The sequence below is a fragment of the Balearica regulorum genome, chromosome 8 (genome assembly GCF_011004875.1).
Source record: "Balearica regulorum gibbericeps isolate bBalReg1 chromosome 8, bBalReg1.pri, whole genome shotgun sequence".
Classification (NCBI taxonomy): Eukaryota; Metazoa; Chordata; class Aves; order Gruiformes; family Gruidae; genus Balearica; species Balearica regulorum.
Window position 1 is genome coordinate 31,417,210 of NC_046191.1, and position 19,371 is coordinate 31,436,580.

The 19,371-nt window shown below is 46.0% G+C and overlaps 1 protein-coding gene across 7 annotated transcripts in view; it reads right to left on the reverse strand.

Moving 5' to 3' along the window:
- Positions 1–218: 218 nt before the first annotated feature.
- Positions 219–19,371, reverse strand: part of TNN (tenascin N) — a 31,081-nt gene continuing 11,928 nt past the window's right edge. For all 7 annotated transcript variants that reach the window (XM_075760471.1, XM_075760468.1, XM_075760467.1 and 4 more), the window contains 14 exons: positions 18,063–18,326; positions 16,981–17,166; positions 16,364–16,453; positions 14,144–14,407; positions 11,286–11,549; positions 10,040–10,303; positions 8,391–8,654; positions 5,659–5,789; positions 4,999–5,131; positions 4,007–4,158; positions 2,886–2,982; positions 2,053–2,220; positions 1,279–1,442; positions 219–686 (listed from right to left, as the gene is read on the reverse strand). In XM_075760471.1, the coding sequence (XP_075616586.1) occupies positions 540–686; positions 1,279–1,442; positions 2,053–2,220; positions 2,886–2,982; positions 4,007–4,158; positions 4,999–5,131; positions 5,659–5,789; positions 8,391–8,654; positions 10,040–10,303; positions 11,286–11,549; positions 14,144–14,407; positions 16,364–16,453; positions 16,981–17,166; positions 18,063–18,326 (2,588 nt within the window). In that variant the 3' untranslated portion in view covers positions 219–539. The remainder of the gene's footprint in view (positions 687–1,278; positions 1,443–2,052; positions 2,221–2,885; positions 2,983–4,006; positions 4,159–4,998; positions 5,132–5,658; positions 5,790–8,390; positions 8,655–10,039; positions 10,304–11,285; positions 11,550–14,143; positions 14,408–16,363; positions 16,454–16,980; positions 17,167–18,062; positions 18,327–19,371) is intronic.

The following is a 19,371-nucleotide window of genomic DNA, read 5'->3' on the forward strand; positions in this document are numbered from 1 at the left end:
TGGTATGCAGAGACAGGCTTGGAGGAACATAGCCCCATACTAGCTACTATGAAGAAAATTAACTCTATCCCAGCCAAAACCAGCATAGATGGCCTCAGGAAAGCTCTCTCTAATGTAAATTAGCTATTATTTTTTAGGGGGATCAAATTTAATTTTTTTGAAGTCTGAAGTGGATGGCACCAGAAAAGGACAGAATTCAGAAGAGCTACCAGCCTGGGTTTCGAGAAACAACATCACGGGTTAAAACTGGTTTTATGTGAAGTTCATAGAAGTTGCATACATTGAATCAAGCAGGTCCTTGTCGTGTTTAGCCAACCAGGGGAGCTACAAGTTGGACGCTCCCCACACCCCCCCTCCCAGTGTCTGACAGATCACCCATCAGGAGCTCCAAAGGCTGGAAGCAGGCTGGACTGCAGATCCAGAAGTCTCTGGGTCAGTCAGCGATTGTCTCCAATGTATTGGAGAAAGCTGTCTGAATCTAACTTTGTTAAGAAATACTGAATCATTATCTTTGGGTACTGTCCTGCACAGAGTTCGATTTAAGTCCTGATCTTCTTCCTCTTCCCTGATAGAGACCTCTTCTTCCTCCCAAGGATTGGCTCATTACTGGAGGACTGAGGACGGATCTTCATCTCGGTAAAAGGGATGGAGAATTCATGGCCTTTCCATGGCTCCCAGTTCACCCCCTGGGAAAAGATCAAGGAATTTCTTTCATTAAAGCACCCAAACCTGGAGTTAGGAGTCTACCACTGCCCCCGTCTGATACCACTTAACCCTCCAATAAACAGAGAGGCTATCGTTCACCAGATTTTGACTGCAGTTATAATTGGTCTTCCAGACACTTCTAATATAAATCAAATCTCTATCCAGTTTGGAACATAACAGGACTGAGCCATCTTCAAGCCCAGAATAAGCCTGTGCAATGAGATGCACAACAAGGCATGCACTGAAAGCCGAGCTATAGACTACATGAGACAGTGAGCCAGCATCCTAGTGTGGTTCCTAGTGAGTGTTCTTCTATGCGTTCCCCTCAAAAATCAGCTCCACCTCAAGTATCTCTGCCCACAAGAATCAGGGGGCCACGAGCTCAAGCCCTCTGGATCCAGGGAGGACAGAGTAAGAGCTATAAGTTTCCTTATGGATCATTTTCCTTTCAAATTAAATGAGTTTGAATAGCCTGGGCAACCTCTCCTGCTCCAAGGAGAAACTTCCTCCCACCATGTGTTTTCTCAAGGCTAGGGAGAAGAGCTGACCACCAGACAGAGCTCTGCCACTCACCTCGCTGTGCTTGCTCTCCCCGTATTTCCCATTGAGGTTGGCCAAGTGGCAGTTCTTATACCACCACGCGCCATGGTGTGTCAGAGCACAGTTGCTGAGAGCCACATCATTGTCTCTGTCCCACGTGGTGAACTTCCAGCCGTTGTGGTAGGTCATTGCATCCCCTAAGACAAGGGGTGAAAGACATGAACAGGAGTAAGAGACCAGAGTTGCTCAGCCTAAGGGCTTATAAACCCTTCAGGCAGAACAGAGCAGGCCTGTCAGGGGAAAAGCAACAGGATGGGTCTGGACAATCATTTCTACAGGGCTGCTATTAGAGGGCACGTCCAAGGGCTGGTTGCCCCCCAGCTGAAGATCTAAACTTTATGGCAAGAGGAGATTAAAGGGTAAGTGGAAGACTATGGACACAATGGCAATGGTAAGGATTTACTAGTGGCAGAAGCCAGCAACAGGATGGCTACTGCTGTTGAGCAAACCATCACCAGAGGTTACCTCACGGAAATGCTCCCCAGTCTGCCTTTTCAGCTGGTGTTTCACTGTGTTACAGAGCCTCTTCTTCCCCATGAAAAAGCAATGCTTTCCCTTGTTTGCAGCAGGAGATAGGCCTGTCGGCACACTCTCCTTAGCCTTCCCAGGAGGTACACACTTCTCTCCTCAAAGAGGACCACATCTGACCTAACGAGCTCCCATGCTACTGGCAGAACAAATACACAGGTCCCAGCACTTGCTTCCCCACGCAAAACGGAGACAGCCCAAGTAGGAGGCACTCCTCACCAGCGTTGCCTCTGTAATTCCCCACTGACAGCCGGTATCTGTCCCTGCTCGAGCCAACCTGGAAGAAGTCATAGACAGCATAGACAGATTCGCTGGCTGTCCTCAAATCCACCCGGAGCTCGTAGCGGATGGGGCTGCTGCTTGTGAGATTGTGCAGCTTGTCGAGACCTAGAAGAGAAAAAAAAGAATTACTTTTAAATGGGAAAAGCCTGTTCACCTTTGCAGTCCTAGACTCTCACCCTGTGGCCATTTTGGTTAAATCAGCTATTTCCTGCCTCCCTGCTTGATGCTGTCGTGACATCTTGCCAAGTTTATTCTGTCTTATCTCATTTTCTGGAAAGAGACAGCAGTATCAGAAAAAGCAAACAGCCTAAACCAGCGCAAGACCGTCTGTAGCGCAACATTATGTTTCCCAGAACATTTCAAGACCCTTGCTCCAGAGACCTTGACCTATTTAGTGCTGGATTCTCTGATCCACACAGAGGTCTCTAACAGAACCAGACAAAAAAATGACCTAATATGCCAAGTTTCGTGTAGTATCCTGGACTTTGCATTTTCACAAATGCAATTTCTTTATTTTTCCTCTCATAGGAACACACAAGCCTGAAATAAACCTTTCCAGAGTTTGGCTTGCTCTGAGACTACTCCAAAGCCCAAACGTGCCAGTGGAAAGGCTTAGTAGTCCTTTAGAGATCCCTCAGTGCTTCACTGGCACTTCTAGGGAAGACGCAAAAGCCAACAGTTCCAGACTGCCGGCTCAGGGGGGTTGGATATTTCAGCATTCAGGTGCTTCCTCAAAGCTAATCTTCACTAGACACACCATTGTATCGTACCAAGCCAGAATTCCCCGGTGGGATCTCCGAAGCCTTCCACATAATTTTTCCAGCGTTTGTAGAAGTCCACCTCGCCAGTGCTCCGCCTCTGAAACACCTGCAAAGCAAGGATGGCTGAGTGAGAGTTCATGACAGGTTGCGGGGAGACAAGGAGGATGGAGATGAGAAAGGCTCATCCCGATTCAAATGCAGATAAAAAAGGTGAAGCATTCAGGAGCAGGCAACTCTAGCTGATGGTGTGTACACTGCACCTCAGCAGGGTACACACAGGAATCCATTTACATTTTCTGACTGCATATAAGCACTGGGGTGAATACTTAGTTGTGTAAATTTTACAGTTCACTTTCCACAAATGCCAGTGGACAGCACAAATCAGAGCGTGGCCTAAACACTTCAGCAAAACAGGCTTAGAGACAAGATCCACAAGATATTTGGGTTTCTGAACTTCACCAAAACCAGAGGGACTTGGGCAGTAACACACAACAATTTATTTTACTAGCAAAAAAATCACTTATCACTGAAAATGAAAGGTGACAAAGGGAATAAAGATTTTTTTATTTGGTTGTTTAGGGAGACAGCTATCAGAGAACCTCAGATTCACTTCTTCATGTTCATATACACTCCCCACCTCAAAGCATCTGTGCTTCTGCCTCCAGATTCCCTTGAGCCACTCAACAGCTACTGTGTGGTCAGGGCCCAGGTGCATGTAAAATACTAACAGGCATTAGCTGAACTGCGTTAACTGTCCATACATGTAACCTTATACTGTGGTCAAGATGAGATAATGCAGCTTAGTTAACTCATTATGAAAGGCAGCTAAGCTAAGCTGTAGTACCTCATCTTATGACAGGGCTGAATGCTCCCTTGCAGACAACTCACATGACCCAACTGGCAAGAAGTAACACGTTAAGCTGTCATAACTCAGTCATTGCCCTCCATCAGTAATCATACAAGCCTGTGTGGCATTCACAACCAAACAATAAGAAAAGCATTTGAGCCATTCAGCCTTCCACAGCATTCCTACTGACGGGGGGTGGGAGGGGGTACATCAGCTAACACCAGTACCAGGTCCACTCGATTACACTCATCAAAAAAACCCAGAGGAGCAGAGAATCACTCACGATCCACCCGCCTCCATCGGTGGCCATGTCACAGTACACCTGCATGGGCCTGCTGCCATCCCCGTTCAGGTAAATGGTATACACGCCGCTGGAGGCATTTCCATTCTGCTGCATCTGGCTGCAGTCCGCAGGATAAGGGTAGAGGAAGCTAACTGCGAGAACAGAGGGGACAAAACATCACATCAGCAAAGCAGGCCATAGAGATGGAGGAGGTATTTCACACCCTTAGGAATGCCCTAAGGACAATGGAAGACAAGTAAAGAAAGCAGCAGCCCCCACTGTGCACTCGCGCAGCGCCCAGTTGCATCAGCAGGTTGCTGCTGGCAGCCTCCCCTGCTGCATGGGAGCTGGCACATGGATAGGGTCCCCAGAAGCCACAAGAGATGCTGTCTTGGGTCACAGAGAGAGCAGGAAGAGGAGCCCTTGTTTGTGAAGGTGGGAGTGCCAGTAAACAGGGACTTTAATTTCTCTGCATTTCACAATTTGTCCACAATTGGCAACCCCTGTGGGCACTGGTACAGTACAAGAGGCTTCCACAGCAAGCTGGCGTGAGATTTTGTTTGATTTTCTGCCATTCTGGTGTGCATTTTCTGACCTCTGAAAACAACCTAGGCAGCTACCCAATGCCACAACAGTGCCCCACCCTTCCTAGGATGGTGCAGAAAGCCTCTAGGGTACCATCATCTCTCCTGCCTGCTGGCAGCTCACCAGGTTTTGTCCCACACTTGGCTAGCAAGGTTTGCCAGCAGCACTGACCAGCGTGGGCCATCTCCGCTCACACTATCCTGTTGTGTTTCCAAGCCTCCAGATGGTGTGGCTTAGAACAGACTCCCAGCCAGGAGACACATCACTGACTCGCTAGCTGGTTTGCTTACGATCACATAGCTTCCCAGTGCCATCTGCAGAACATGAACTCCATCTCTGACCTCTACCATAAAGCACAACAGCTGCAGGGCGCAGGGAAAAGCGCAACACCCAAGGCCAAATCCTACCTGTTGAGAAGGAACTGTCTGTCCTTCTGCTCTGGCGATCTCCCTTATAGGCCGTCACAAAGATGGTATACATCATTCCTTGTTCCAGTCCTTCCAGCACAAACCGCTGTTCGCTAGGACCCAGCTGTACTTCCTGCCAAATAAAACAGATCAAAGGTCAACATGACTCTGAATAGCATTTAGCTTTTCAGGACCACAGTGTCTCATACTCCATATGCATTTGCGGGTTTTTCCTGTAGAGTTCAGACAGGCACGTTCACTGTGTATCCTTGAAACATGGAGTCCATCTCCTCAGAAGGAAGATTTGGGGCAAGGTCTCAAGAAACACTGTTAGGACACTGAGGACACTGTCCGGGGTGAGTGCTGCCCTTCCAGGTAATATAATAACAAGTTAGAAAAGTGAAGAAGCAAACACATCCTCTGCACATGGAGATCTGTTGGGAAGAGGCATTCCATTGTCACGAAGTCCCTCCACAGCTTCTGCTCATGACAGTAGCACTTCTCCTTCCTTAAGCTCTCCCTCCCTGGGCCATGGATAACGTAGATTCCCTCTCAGAATTGTTTTTCTGTGATCCATACACCCACAAGACCCAACTGGCAGAGCCCATAACTATAGGAGTGATTTCAGTGGGGTCTGCAGGACTGAGGAATTCACTGTACCTTGCTTGTGCCATCTCGACCCTGGTAGGTCAGATTGTAGCCATCAATGTGTGCTGCAGGAGGAGTCCAGGTAACCACGCCAGCAGAGTGAGTCACACCTGATACACGGAGGTTCTTGGGAGGATCAATCTCTATTGAAAAAGAAAATTCAAGTCCCATTGCATAAATGAAAGATGGCAACTGCAGTGCAGGGCTTGGGCTGAGCTTTCAATGCCTGATCCTGCTAACTGGAAGTACAGAAGGCACCCAGTGACCTTCATAGCCAGCCAGCAGTGGAAGCCTAGACCAAACACAGCAGGGTCTGCTACAGATCTGGTTTAGGATATTTTGTGAGCCCTGCAATTGCCTCAACTGTACAGGGCCCAGGAACTCCTGACATGTCTGCTTGAGAAGTCTCCATCAGGCTCATCTCTGAGAAGCAGTCATAGAAGGGTCAGGTTTGGGCTCTACGCCCCAATCCTGGAACATGGCACTAGAGTGGCCTGCTGAGAGCCCCTACCCCTTGTTTCCCTACTGCAGATGAAGCATGACTTCACAGGCTTTATTATCGTCATGCTTCAGCTTCCTTTAGTAAATGCAGGAGTACAAAGAAACCCACGGCTTTACAGTTTGGTCTGTGCTGTATATGGGACACCGGCTCCTCCAGTGACATCAAAAGGCTTAGCCAGACTTTTCCTGTGCACTCAGGCTGCCCAAGGTCAGCACGAGGAAAAGCACAGAATCATTTTTAAGCAATGCCAGTTCACAGCATTGGTCAAAAGGCATCTTAGAAGATACCCACAACAGGGCTTTAAAACAGTTTCTAAAGCTCAGTTGGAAGTAACAACAATGGAAGCAGTCTTTCCCTAATTTTCATCCTGTGCTTGCTGTATTCTATATATTTTGGGAACACCTTAAGGAAAACAATTTAAGGAGTAAGGTTTGTCTGACTTTCCAAGTTTTAGAGAGAAAGTTCTTGGTGGGCAATGCTGGCCTTCAGGGAAGAGTGCTCCAACGCTCAAGTACACCTGAGTTTATAGCAAACTATAACTGAATAACTCATCTCAGTTCCTTGCTCTTCCACAAACCTCCCTAGGGGACTACAGCATGTTATTGTCCGTCAACTCAGTTCTTCTCCACATAAACCAGGCAACAACACTTCCCAGACCTTGAAGAGCGCTATGAGGATAAGCATAACAACAATTATAATGCATCAGTGAAATATTACAGTTGTGAAAAAGGCCACAGAGAAAGACAAGGCCAAGCTATGTGTGTCTCAGATAAACAAGAAGAGTGGAGCAGTGTGGCTTCTCCCAGGAAACACTGCACTCCTTGTGTGCAGGGTTACTGCTTAAAACAGATACAAAGGCAGAGAAGAAGAAATCAAAACACCGAATATAAGGAGAACAACAGGGACAGCAACATCAACGTTCGCAGAGCACGTTGTTGAAAACACTGGCTATTCATTATAGCTGAAGATCACTTTTCACTAGGCTCTGAGTTAAGCATTAGTTCATTATCTCATGAACTCATGCTTCATTTGGGACACCACTAAACACTTGCTTTAAATAAAATGACACAGAAATCTTCTCAGAGTAGCTCATTACATGTATACCTCCCGCTGGACAGAAGAGGGAGCTAAACGGTACCAAATCCATCACGAGAAACAAGAGATGGGAAGGGCAGCCTTAGAGAGCCCTGCAGTGTCACAGCACTGCTCCTGAAGGCCAGTGAGCAGTTTCCTTGGGTGGAGACCACCGCAGAACAGCTCCCTGCCACCGCCGCTTTGAAGGATGCTAGGGAATAATCAGCCATCACCTTGAGTAAGAAAATGTTGGGGTTTTTTTCCCCTCAGAAGTTGTATTATTTTAGCAGAGGTGTCGTTAACTTTTGGAAATATAACAAAAAAAAAGAAGTACTTTTTTTTGTGCAGATATTTCAAAAATATCCCTACTAATGCTGAATGCATTCCCTCTCCCAGCAGTTTCACTTCATGTGAAACTTCCAGGTGTCTCCATTTTCATTCTAGTTAAAAAAAAAACAAACAAACCATTTCAATTTGCTGAAATTCTTCTTGCATTTCTAGTTCCAGACAAGGTTCAGTCTTTGGGCCTCAAGAGATCTCCTTTTGACACCATTAGCTGCCCTCAACCTCTGTAAGCATTGGGGAACTGCTTGGCATTTTGCCCTCAATCCAAGCTTCAACTGTTCTATCTCACAGATAGAGTGATTCATAAACTAAGAAAAAGTACATTAGCAAGGCCAATGGACATGGAGTGACCCTGAAATGTTCCCAGTACACCATCATCCTTACGGCTGACTGAACAGGACAGATTTAAGCCTGCTTGGCAGTCTCCTAGGACCAGTCTAAGGTCACGAGTCAAAGGGCTGGCCATTATTTTTAACTGTCCCTGATTCTAAAATGGTTTAACTTTGGTTGTTAAACCTCTGTTATTGTTAGGCCTGATAGCAGCACATGAAGCACTGCATGCTTTTGATTAAGGACTAGTGAAATAAGCTGAGTACCATCAGCTGTCATCACTATTGTATTACGACATCTGCGTCTTCTCTAATCATCTCAGTTAGGGTAGTCTATACTCACGCAGAGTATAGACTATAGTCTATATCTCCAGAACGGGTTTACCACTGTGCATCTCCATTACCCGGTAACGCAAAGAGAGGTCACGAGACATAAAACAACAAGAGAGTAAGGCCCTTCTACCTCATTTCCTTTCCCTTCTGCCCACAGTTACCTGTCAGCGTGTCAGTGCTTGCCTTCTTGCTCTGCTTGCTTCCCAGCTCTGCCCAGAGATGCAAGGTGTACTTCATGCCTGGTTTCAGTTCTGTCAGGGTGGTAATGCTCCTGTCCTTCCTCACTTCTATTTCCTTGGTGTCCCCATCAGCAGAAGTGTAGCTCACCATATACCTCTCTATGGGAGCTTGGACGCTATCCCAGGAGATGGTGGCCGAGTCCTCCGTCACTTGGTCAGCTACCAGATTCTTTGGGCTGTCCATTTCTAAGAAACAAAGTGCAGAGTAGAAAGCATGGGTAACTAGAAGACACACATGTTGCCATTTAAAGCTTTTGCTTTTTAAAAGCCCATGATCACACCCTCAGAAACTGAAGGATGACACGGACTAACTCATCAGTAGCTCTACTGGGTCTCAGTGGCTAATCACCGTGCTTGCTATTGACAATGCAGAACTGGAGTAAGACAACGGGAGTAAAATATCAAGCAGAGATACAGGGAGAATGATTGTGCAGAAGAAGGTCCAACTGAAATTTGAGGTCACGTCAAACCTAAATTCCTATGAACCTTAAGAGAGATCCATTAGACCATTTGGGAGCATGCATGGCCCTGGAGTCTTGGCTGGCATGGATATAGTGAGGCAAAGAAAAAGATGTGAGCGACTGAGGTAGCACCAACACCCTGCTCCCCTTTATCAGCCTCTCCCACAAATATCCCTTTTTGAGCTGTGAGGTGCCAGCAAGGTGTAACACTTCTTTACATTATGACTGAGGAAGGAAGTCCTCAGTAAAAGACGTGGCCAAGGGAGAACGTAATCATAGATAATTCACGACGTGAAACTACATTCCTCTTTCCATAGCTGCAAAAATCGCACTCCAAGATTCCCACAGGTCACCCAGAAGAGTGTTTGTGCCTGCCCTTCTTGCTCTGCTGGCTTCCTTTCCCTGCAAAGATGATGCACACCACATCTGGCTTCAAACTAATCAGGATAGCAAGACCTGCTATCCTGCCCCATCTCTCCCTCATTCCCTAGCAGTGTCCTCTGCCAATCAGTCAGTCTTCAGCCTAGCTAAGCAGCCAACTTCTGTAAGCAAAAATCTTGATTCTACAAAAGGAATTACTGATAGTTAAGAGACTTTGTCCAGGCTCAAACCATCTGCTACCCTTTCGTGGTTTGGGAGAAGACAACAAAAATAGGGGTGTTTCCTTCCAAGTCTTGATTCATTGATGAATACTATTCTTATCAGTGACACTAGTTGAATCATCCTAAGTTTGGGCAGGATTCAACACCGTAGTGTACACTGTGGGACAGAGCTCAGCCACACCTTCAGAGCTCAGCATACCTGAAGACCAAAAAGAGCAGGCAAAGGTGCTGAGTGAGCTCTAGCAAAGTCCTGTGAAGCTCATATGGGGCTGCTAGTTTCTGAACTAACAGAGCAGTCATTAGTTCCTAAAAGTTCTCTAGACCAGGCGCCATGTCTATCCAAAGCTTGAAGGTGCCTGTAGCATGGATGTTCCCACATCATAGGTGACCACAAGACAAACCAGTATCTGGTATATACTCTGCAACTGGCCAGAAGAAAACAAGGCAGAAACTGAGATCACCTCCACAACACAGTGTTATGTAGAAGCACAAAGATTCTCTGGAATACCTGTCACTGCCCCAGTGCTGAGCCTCTTGCTCTGCCGGGTTCCTTTCTCTGCCCAGAGGAAGATGACATATTCAGTGCCAGGTTTCAGTCCTGTCAGAGTCGTGGTAGTCTCATTCTTTCCCACTTCCATCTCCTCTGTGTCACCATCAACAGAGGTGTAGTTCACCATGTACCTATCTATGAGAGCCTGGACCCTGTTCCAGGAGATGGTGGCTGTGTCCTCTGTCACTTGGTCAGTCAGCAGGTGAGCCGGGCTGTCGATTTCTGCAGAGACAGTTAAAAGTGAAGAACACAGGCTGTCATAGGCCGTACTGCGGCACTCCTTCCCCTCAAGGGCCTTGCCAGTTTCCTCCTTTTTCAAGTCCTATTTCCAATCACACACTGATTGGACCCACAAAGCTGGGAGGTGCCAAGGTCTGAGGTGGTTAGACTGGGGTCTGTCTTTAATCCTTACAGAAGCTTTTTGAGGGGACAGCACAGCCAGTCCTGACCTGGAGAGAAGAGAGCCCTTGCGAAGCAAGATGTTGTTACTTTCTTATTTTCTCACAGTCACAAGCTCATATAGATGTCATCTGTCCAGAAAGCGAGAGAACAACCAAAGCTCTTTTGTTAAGAGACCAGGACGACCTGGGTACACATTTACTCATCTTCCTTCAGCAAGTCCCTGACCTAGAGCATGGGTCTTGTAAACACTTGCAATTGATTCGGACATTCAGCTTTACAACGTTGCTATAAACCAGTAACCCTCACCCTGGGTAGATTACTACACCTTCTTAACAAGGACTGGCCGCGCAGCGGAAGAAGTCCTAGTAAGGAGAACTGAGGAACAAGGATTAATCATCCTGTTGCAAGAAAAGGCATCCTGCATGCTGTTAGTCTCTCTGCACTTCAATTTCTTCACCTGCAAAAAGGAACTGAGCATTTCCCTATTCCATGATGAAGGATAAACAAATTAACCAAATAAAATAAAACGTGACTATACAAATAAACAAGAGACACTGCTGCAAAGGCTTCATTTTCCCTATTAGTAATCACAACACAGCCCATTTGTAATACATACAGGTAATTAGAATCTTTCTGTGATGATGTTGAATAGGTTTCACAGTGAGATGCACTAACCTGAAGACTCGATCTCTTACGCCTGAATCTCCCTCTGCTGTGAAACTGTCTTGGGATGGACTTATTCAGCGTTAAGGCAAAGCTGGGCTGTGACCTAAACTCTTAACACAATCTATTACCCTCTTACCTGTCACAGCCTCAGTGCTGGCCCTCTTGCTCTGTTGTTCTCCCTTTTCTGCCCAGATGTAAATGACGTACTCCATGCCTGGCTTCAGTCCTGCCAAGGTGGTGACGTTCTGGTCTTTCTGCACCTCTCTCTCCTCTACGTCCCCATTAGCCGAGGTGTAGCTCAATCTGTATCTGTCTATTGAAGCCTGGACCTTGTTCCAGGAAACAGTAATTGCATCCTCTGTCACTTGGTCAGGCAACAGCTCAGTTGGGCTGTCGATTTCTGTAAGCAAAAGTCATAATTATTCAAAGGTTTAGTATAGTGCTGTGCTAATCACAATGGTCTAAAGACACAGACAACATAAGTTTTATAGGCAGAGGTAGTACGTTTCATTAGACTATCAAATATATTTGGAAAAACAGATGAGCTTTGGGAAATGATTCTTTGCCCAAAGACCTAAAAAGGGCTTGTGTTTCTAAAAGCTTGCTTGCTTTTATTTTTTTCCCCCCTCCAGCTCAAACTGGTAAATCTAATAGAAGTTTTATCTTTAGCTATAAACTGTGTTTTGATCATGCGGTGTCAATAGCTGACACTTAGGTGAATCCTGTTGGATATCACCATTTGTGGCCCCCAATTTTGTGCTGCTGGATTACAGCGCAAGGTAAGGGGGACTAACAAGGGGGCTAATTGTTTGCAAGTCCTACCATTCTTGAGGCACTGGTACACACACTTGTATGTCTGTCAGTGCCGAGGCGGCTAAGCCTTGGCAGAGCCAGTCAAGCCCTCTGCCCCTGTGCTGGGTGAGCTGGGCTGCCAATTTCTGCAGGAACAGTTAGGAGTGAAGAACATGGGTTGTCGCAATGAGGCTACACTTACTCCTTCCTCTCAAGGGCCCTGCCAACTTCTTCCACTTCTCATCCTTTATTTCTTATGAGGATGGGCCTGAACTGTAAAGCTGGGAGGTGCCCAGTTCTGAGGTATTTCAGCTGGGGTCTAGGTCTCCTCCTCACCACTGTAATAGCAGGGCTCTTTGCTGGGGAGTGACAAAAGCCCAGCCAGCCTGCACGGGCAGAGAGGATAGCCCGTGCAGAATAGTGTTACTGTCTTTTGCTTTCTGAAGATCACAGCCTCCTGCCTGGGTTGCTCTGGGAATAAACCCAAAAACCAAATTAACTGCTCAGAAACTGTCTGAAATGCAGCTCTCCTGGAACGAGATTATTTCACACTAAAGGAAAACCTCCTGCCTGTCACAGCTCTAATGTCTGCTGGGCTCCCCTCTCTGCCCAGAGGCTGGTGGCATACTTTTTGCTTGGCTTCAGTCCTGTCAGAGCAGTGATGCTCTTGTCCTTCCCCACCTCCACGTCCTTTGTGTCCCCATCAGTTGTATTGAATCTCACCACGTACCTGTCTATCAGAGGCCAGACCCTACCCCCAGAGATTGTGACTGTGTTCTGTCAGCCATCTGGCCACTACGTGGACACTAGACTGGCAATTTTTTATTGGTTTTTTTTAAGAGACTGTTTGAAAATGAACAACCAGGCAACAGCACTAGTGAGGATTATGTTCACATTCTCCACTGGAAAAAAGCCACTCTCAATCTCCTCCCATGATTACAATCATTCTGCTGCCCTTTTCACAGATAGAAACATGACAGTAGACTTCACGAGCCTTACGTCACTATCACAACGCAGCCTGCGGGAACATGGCCCTTCGAGGACAGCCCAACAGCCCATGACCTTTACACAGAGCATGTTTATTTGTTGTTTTGTTTTTTTCCTCCACTGAACTGCTAAATACATCTTTGCAGTCTGAGCAATGAAGGACTGGCAGATGCCTTCCAAATTATTGAAGCAGCATTTCTTATTCCTGCTTAGTCTGCTCCAGGTTCTAAATTCCAGGGCACAAATACACAACCATCTGACAGCCACACTGTAATTTACCACACACCAGCTTAGCTGCACTATGATTTCCCACACATTAGCTATGGTAAAAGTTGTGATTTTCCACCTGCGTGTACTAATCTCACCTATTTTGTGAGATGAAAATACGTTACTTGTCATTTTAATGAAAGATGCTGAGGCTCGTTTGTGTCACCCTAGAGCAGCGCACACTGGGAACATGTATTTGAATAATCACAGCTCAGCTGATTTAGCAGTATAAGATGCTCACCTGTGGCAAGAAAAACCAAGTGAATGATTTTCTTGTGTGATACAAGAAATCAAGTTTGTTCTTTAGTTATAATTGCACTGCAGCTGGGTATGGGCTGTGCCTGTATGCATATATGCAGTGCATTTAACTCCTTAACTCCCTGGGTGGTCCAGGAGCTCCCCAGCCAGTCACCTTTATCAGTAAGAACATGGGCTGGCTTGAGACAACGGACCAATTTGAAAGTAGGTGACTGACTGAGCGTCGTAATTCAGCATTTGACTGATCCTCACCAATTCCCTAACTTCTGCTGCAGAAGCACAGATTGCACATAGATAAAATATTTGCAAATAGTCAGCAGACGCTGTTCCTGTACACACAGCCACATTGGACCATGGCTGGATGGATTGTAAGAACTGAGCAAAACAGTGGTTCAAGGTTTTTTTAATGGCAAGGCATGAATTACACATTCCAGCTATGAGGCTTTCGTTTTGGCTCTGTACTGACTGTAACCGGTGCCGTGCCACAGTACCTGTCCGTAACGGGACTCAAACCAGACTCTTCATGCTAAGCTGGAGGCCTATGCAGCCACACTAGTAAGAATGACACAAATTTTTTTGCTTCACTAAAAACCTGTGCAAAGCAGGAGAAGCTTTACTGAAACATGTAACATTGATAAAGGAGTTTGAAATTCAAACTCAACTCCCTCTGCTGCTGCTGCTACAACTTACCTGTCACAGCTCTAGTGCTTGCCTTCTTGCTCTTCTGGGGCCCCTTCTCTGCCCAGATGTGGATGACATATTCCATGCCTGGCTTCAGATCCAGTAAGGTGATGATGTCATTTTCACTCCCCACCTCTATTTCCTTGGTGTCCCCATCAGCTGAGGTGTATCTCACCATGTACCTGTCTATGGGAGCCGCAACTTTATTCCATGAAACAGTGGCTGTATCTTCTGTCACTCGGTCAGTTGTCACATTGGTTGGGCTATCAACTCCTGAGAGAACATTTCAAAGGGCAGGATCAGGAAACTCCAGATGAATTAAACCACTACAATACCTGTCACAACACGCGCGCATTTCCTTCATTTTTGCTTTGCTGCTTTGGCCAACTAAAGCACAGGCTCACCTAGGCTCCCCTCTACAGCCCCTCAAAAAAGAAAGGCATCCATGAGAAACCAGCATGGTCAGAATGAGGAGAAAGCGGGACTGTTCTACCATTTAGATGAAACTTTCCACTGTTTTCTACAAGAAGGGCATGACCTTCTTGCTTGCCCTTCTCACAGCACCAAGTATAGACCCCATCCTTTCTCTGCCTCCGGTGTCAGCCAGGTTGTTGCTCCTCCCTTTCTGCCTACCCTGCAGACCTGTCTCTCAGACTCCCCCAAGGGTTCTGCTATTTTAGGTGATGAATCAGAGTTCAGTGGAAGCTCTTGCAATAGCTGGTATTTATCTCAGTCATATCTCCTAAGTTCCAGGGGTTACATAAGAATGTGAGCAGGATGACTCATTGTAGATTTTTTTTTCCCACTTTCTAAGAAGGTTTGCAGCTCCCAGGTCTGTGAGGAACAGCTTGAAAACACAAGCCAGGAGTGTTCTAAATAATCAGAATTTCCGCAAGGAGGAAGAGTAGCCTCACAATGACAGCATAGAGGTTGTAGGTTTTGTTGGTTTAAATCAATTTTCTTTTAATAGAATAATTTACAAGACAATCTCAGGAACGTCAGGCCTGATTTGGGATTTTTCAGTCTTTGGACACAGCACGCCTGCCCTTTTGTAAGGGAGCTGAATTTCAGAGTTTGCAGAATCTCACAGGTAGAATGAGAGTTCAAAATTCTTCAAGGTCTGTTTTTCAATATAATAGCTAAAAAATATTCTGCCATGTTTTTGAAGAGCTTGAAGCATCAGTGAACCAACATGCAGCATGATCTGCTTTAACATTCAGGTCTGGAATGGCTAGGCTAGCAGTTACAGGAAAAGTAACAGTCAAGTAACAGTAGGTTCTGCCAGGCCTTCTGAGCTGTACTGAGCACACAGTCGGAGCAGAAGTCAGCTTAAAGATGCTTCTGTGCTCTCCCCACACTGGAAATGACTATGTCTGACTCGGGCCCTGTTACAAGATAAAGCATACCAAAGCTTCAACCTCTAAGGGCCAGCAAGTAGCTGAACCCTCTGCAGTCACTTCATATGTAAGAGGCAAAGACTCAAGCTACCACAGAAATGCTAGGGCTGTGCCACTCTGCAGCCCACAGGACCAGCACAACTGCATCCCCATGTGTGCCAGAGCGGACAGCGAGCTGGGACCACAGCCCCCAGTGCAAACGCAGGCCTGGCAGCAGTGTGCTAATCTGCTCCTCAGCTCAACTGTTCTCTTCAGTCTGGTGGACATAAAATTAATGCTGGAGCCAGGCAATACAGGAAGGAAGAACTTATCCTCTTCCGTATTGCTCCTGGGCTCAGAGACCAGGCAAATCAGCAGCAGCTAACAGCTGCCAGGCAGTCAGCAGCAGCTGCCCAGAGGATCCACGAGGAAGGGCTATATCAAGACTGCAAATCATGCATGCTAGGTTTAAGCGAGGTCATCCTGTCAATGATCTAGTTAGGGAAGTCATGAACCAGCAAACTTTGAGTTACTGCTGGACCTAGCTCTGAGCTCATTTGAGGGTTGTTATTACGTACAGAGGCCAGCTTACTGTACTTAACCTGTGTCCAGCTGGAGCCGTTTGTCAAGTTAAGGGTGATGTTACTGGAGGTTTAAGACCAAAGACTGAGATACAGCTAGGTTTAGTGTTTAATATACAGTGTAGACAAGCTGAAACAAGACACAAGCAGACCTGGCTGCAGGTCATGCATGAAGCAACAGCCAACTGTGCACCTTTTGTGCTGTGATCTTGACAGATCTGTCCCTGAACCCTGTGGTAACATCAATATCATAAAAGAAACTTTCCACGTACCAGTCCTACCACTCACTGAGGATGATTTCCCCTCTATATTGTCCTTCACAGGTATGACAGTGACCTCGTACTCTGTGCCAGGTTTCAGGCCTACAAAGAGCAAAAGGGAGCATTACCAACAATTAGGGAAGACAGAAATTTTTCTTAAAGTTATTTCGTTTAGTCTATCCAGTTCTAGGTTTCTAGCAGAGAAGAACTTAAAGTTTAGATTTCTATCTAACTTCCTTTGGACTTGAGAATGCCTTGACGGCACTTTTGGTCTAGGCTTGCCCTTCAGGCATACATTGACTGTAGTAAGCAGAGATTTCCATAACATCAGTGTTACCAGCTCTGAAACAGAAGAATATACTTTCTTCCTAACAAGGACAGAATTAAAGCTGAATGAATATGCCTTGAAACTTGCTATCCAAAGGGCAAAGAAGCTTTCTCCTTGTGGAGGCACTCATCATTATGGGATAGAGGAACCCCAATAGATTTCACCCTGGCCTACAGCAGGCACGATGTGGAAGAAAACTGGCCATCCACACGAGAAAAGAATCATCTCAGGAATGCGGTCTGACCATCAATAGCTCCTGCCACTTCTCCCTCCCCAGTCTGAAATACCCACTAGTACTCACCAGTCACGATGTGTCTGCTCTTCGGGTCGCTGCTTTTGGGCACCACAGCCTCCTTCTCATCCATCTCCACCAGGGATCTGAACTTCAGCTTGTAATAATCCACATCTGTTGGTGGGTTCTCCCACTCCACTTCCAGGGAGTGCTCCATCTCCTCCGTCACCCAGATGGCATTGAGTGCAGACAGGACTGGGAAGGACAGCAGAGGGCCAGGAGGAAGCAGGATCAAACACCAAAAGGTGAATATAAGATAAGAAGTTGCTAAACAGCCCCTCTCCCTCCCCAGTCACCTGCTCTAAGACCTGAGACATTTTCCTGAGCCAAACTGAAGAGTTAAGCAAATACAGCACAATCGTTATTTCAACAGGTCTAGTTCTATCCATGGTAACACTCCAACTCAAGAGTTTTCTGGCTCTCAGCTCCCACCTGTTGTGCTAGAAGCAAGAAAAATGTCAAAATAACCAAACTTTTCACTGTTTTTGCCAAGTGCAGGCAGACAGCATAATATCAGCTGCTAACAAATGGCATTTCAGTTCCTGAGAGACCGCTTCAAATATGTGGTCTTTCCACACTCAACCTCCTAATCTCAGTACCATCAGGCTCATTCAGTCCTGGGAAGAGACTATGAGGGAAACTCACTGCTGCAGATATCTTTTGGAAATTACTACCTAGGAATGACATCCTGCCTACTTGTAAGTCCCTTCTGCATCCAGTCAAACAGTGCATTATTCTTACTAGCATGCTGGCTTTATCTTGCATGCTTGCATTCCTGCTTCTTGCAGCAGGCAACATCATGGATTCCTTGGAATTCAGGGGCATCAATGCAAGTAGGATTTGGACAAGATAAAGGGAAAGAGAGGAAGTTTGCCAAACATTCAGCCCTAATGATACTTATCTGGGCACAGCTTCTTGAGAAAAGAACAGTGACAGAAAACTGCAACTGAGACTGGGAAGAAAAAGGGCTCTCCAGTGTTCAGGTAGGATGTTACAAACCTGCAAAGCCAAACAGTTCACTCTACTTGTTTGAACCTAACTTTAAAGATCTACAACTTCTGACTCTGAAGAAAAATACTGCCTGTTCCTACCTGTACTTGCTTCTAGATACTTGGGCTCACTGGCAATCCCCTTCTTCACATGATGAAGCGTGACATTGTACGTGGTGCCGGGACGGAGACCCACAATCTCATAGCCAAGCTGCTCTTTGGGCACGTGGACTTGTTTCACCAACGTCTCATACCCTACTGGATAATAGGTAACGAGGTAATTATCCACATCAATCACTTGATCCCAGCTGACAGCCAGAGAGTTCTCTGTGGAGTTCAGCAGCTGCAGGTTCTGAGGAGCAAGCACTAGAAGAGAAACAAAGAAAAATATGGCAGTGAGGATGATGTCTTTTCACATGGCCAAGCAAGAAATTTTTTCAAACCTATTTTGAATACAGAGAGAATGCAGAACTGGAACTCCCAGTCTGTAGTCATCTTGGATTTGTCCATTTCTTTCTGCACAACAGAAATCGTTAAATACAAATGAATACTGCAGTCTGTAACAAATACAGTAATTTCCTGGGTGACTCCTTCCAGCTTCTAAACCCCCACTGGCATGAGGAAAACACTCTTATAAAGCTGTCCCTTCCAATGCCTCTAGGAAGAGAAAGACAAGCCAAAACCTTCTTTTCATATCACTGTCAAAGTTATTTCAAAATGTCAACTGGTCCCCTAAACTGGGGAACACAGCTTCTCCATGGCAGAGGCAGAAAATTGAGCTTTTATACTGATGGAAACTTACACTTGGTGCCTAGAGGAGACCTGGGCAAGTCTGCTGCACATAATAAATTTCAGGACACCAACAGTGCTTTAACTGTTTTGCCACAAGACAGACAGCTCATCAGTGTCTTGAAGCAACCCTTGAAAGCAGTCAACATAGAACATCTGTCAGAAAGTTTACCTGGTTTTTAATTACAAGCAAGCACATCATAAACTGATCAAACCATCTACCAGCTGTATTTCATTTGCAAGGCACTAACCGATAGCAAAAGATAGCAAGTGCCTGTAAAAAGGCATGTGTCAGCAACATTAGGTCAGATAACATAATGAGATTCTTCTCACTTGAAAGGCAGCATTCATTCCCTTGTGTAATTCACAGCTCTCACCAAATTCTACCCTCAATGCGTGTATGCCATTGCTTTTGATGAAACCTTTGTACAAAATGTGAGAACATTCATCTTGCCTCTTTGTAATATAGAAGCTGGATTTGAATAATCCAGTAAAATAATAAAGAACCAAAATACATAATTATGTGGTTTTGCATTTGTCTAAGCACAGTTTGGAAGAGGACTGTATGTGCCTCTCTGAAAAGGAGAGATGTGGCGTAAGAAACCAGTACCATCTGTTTAGG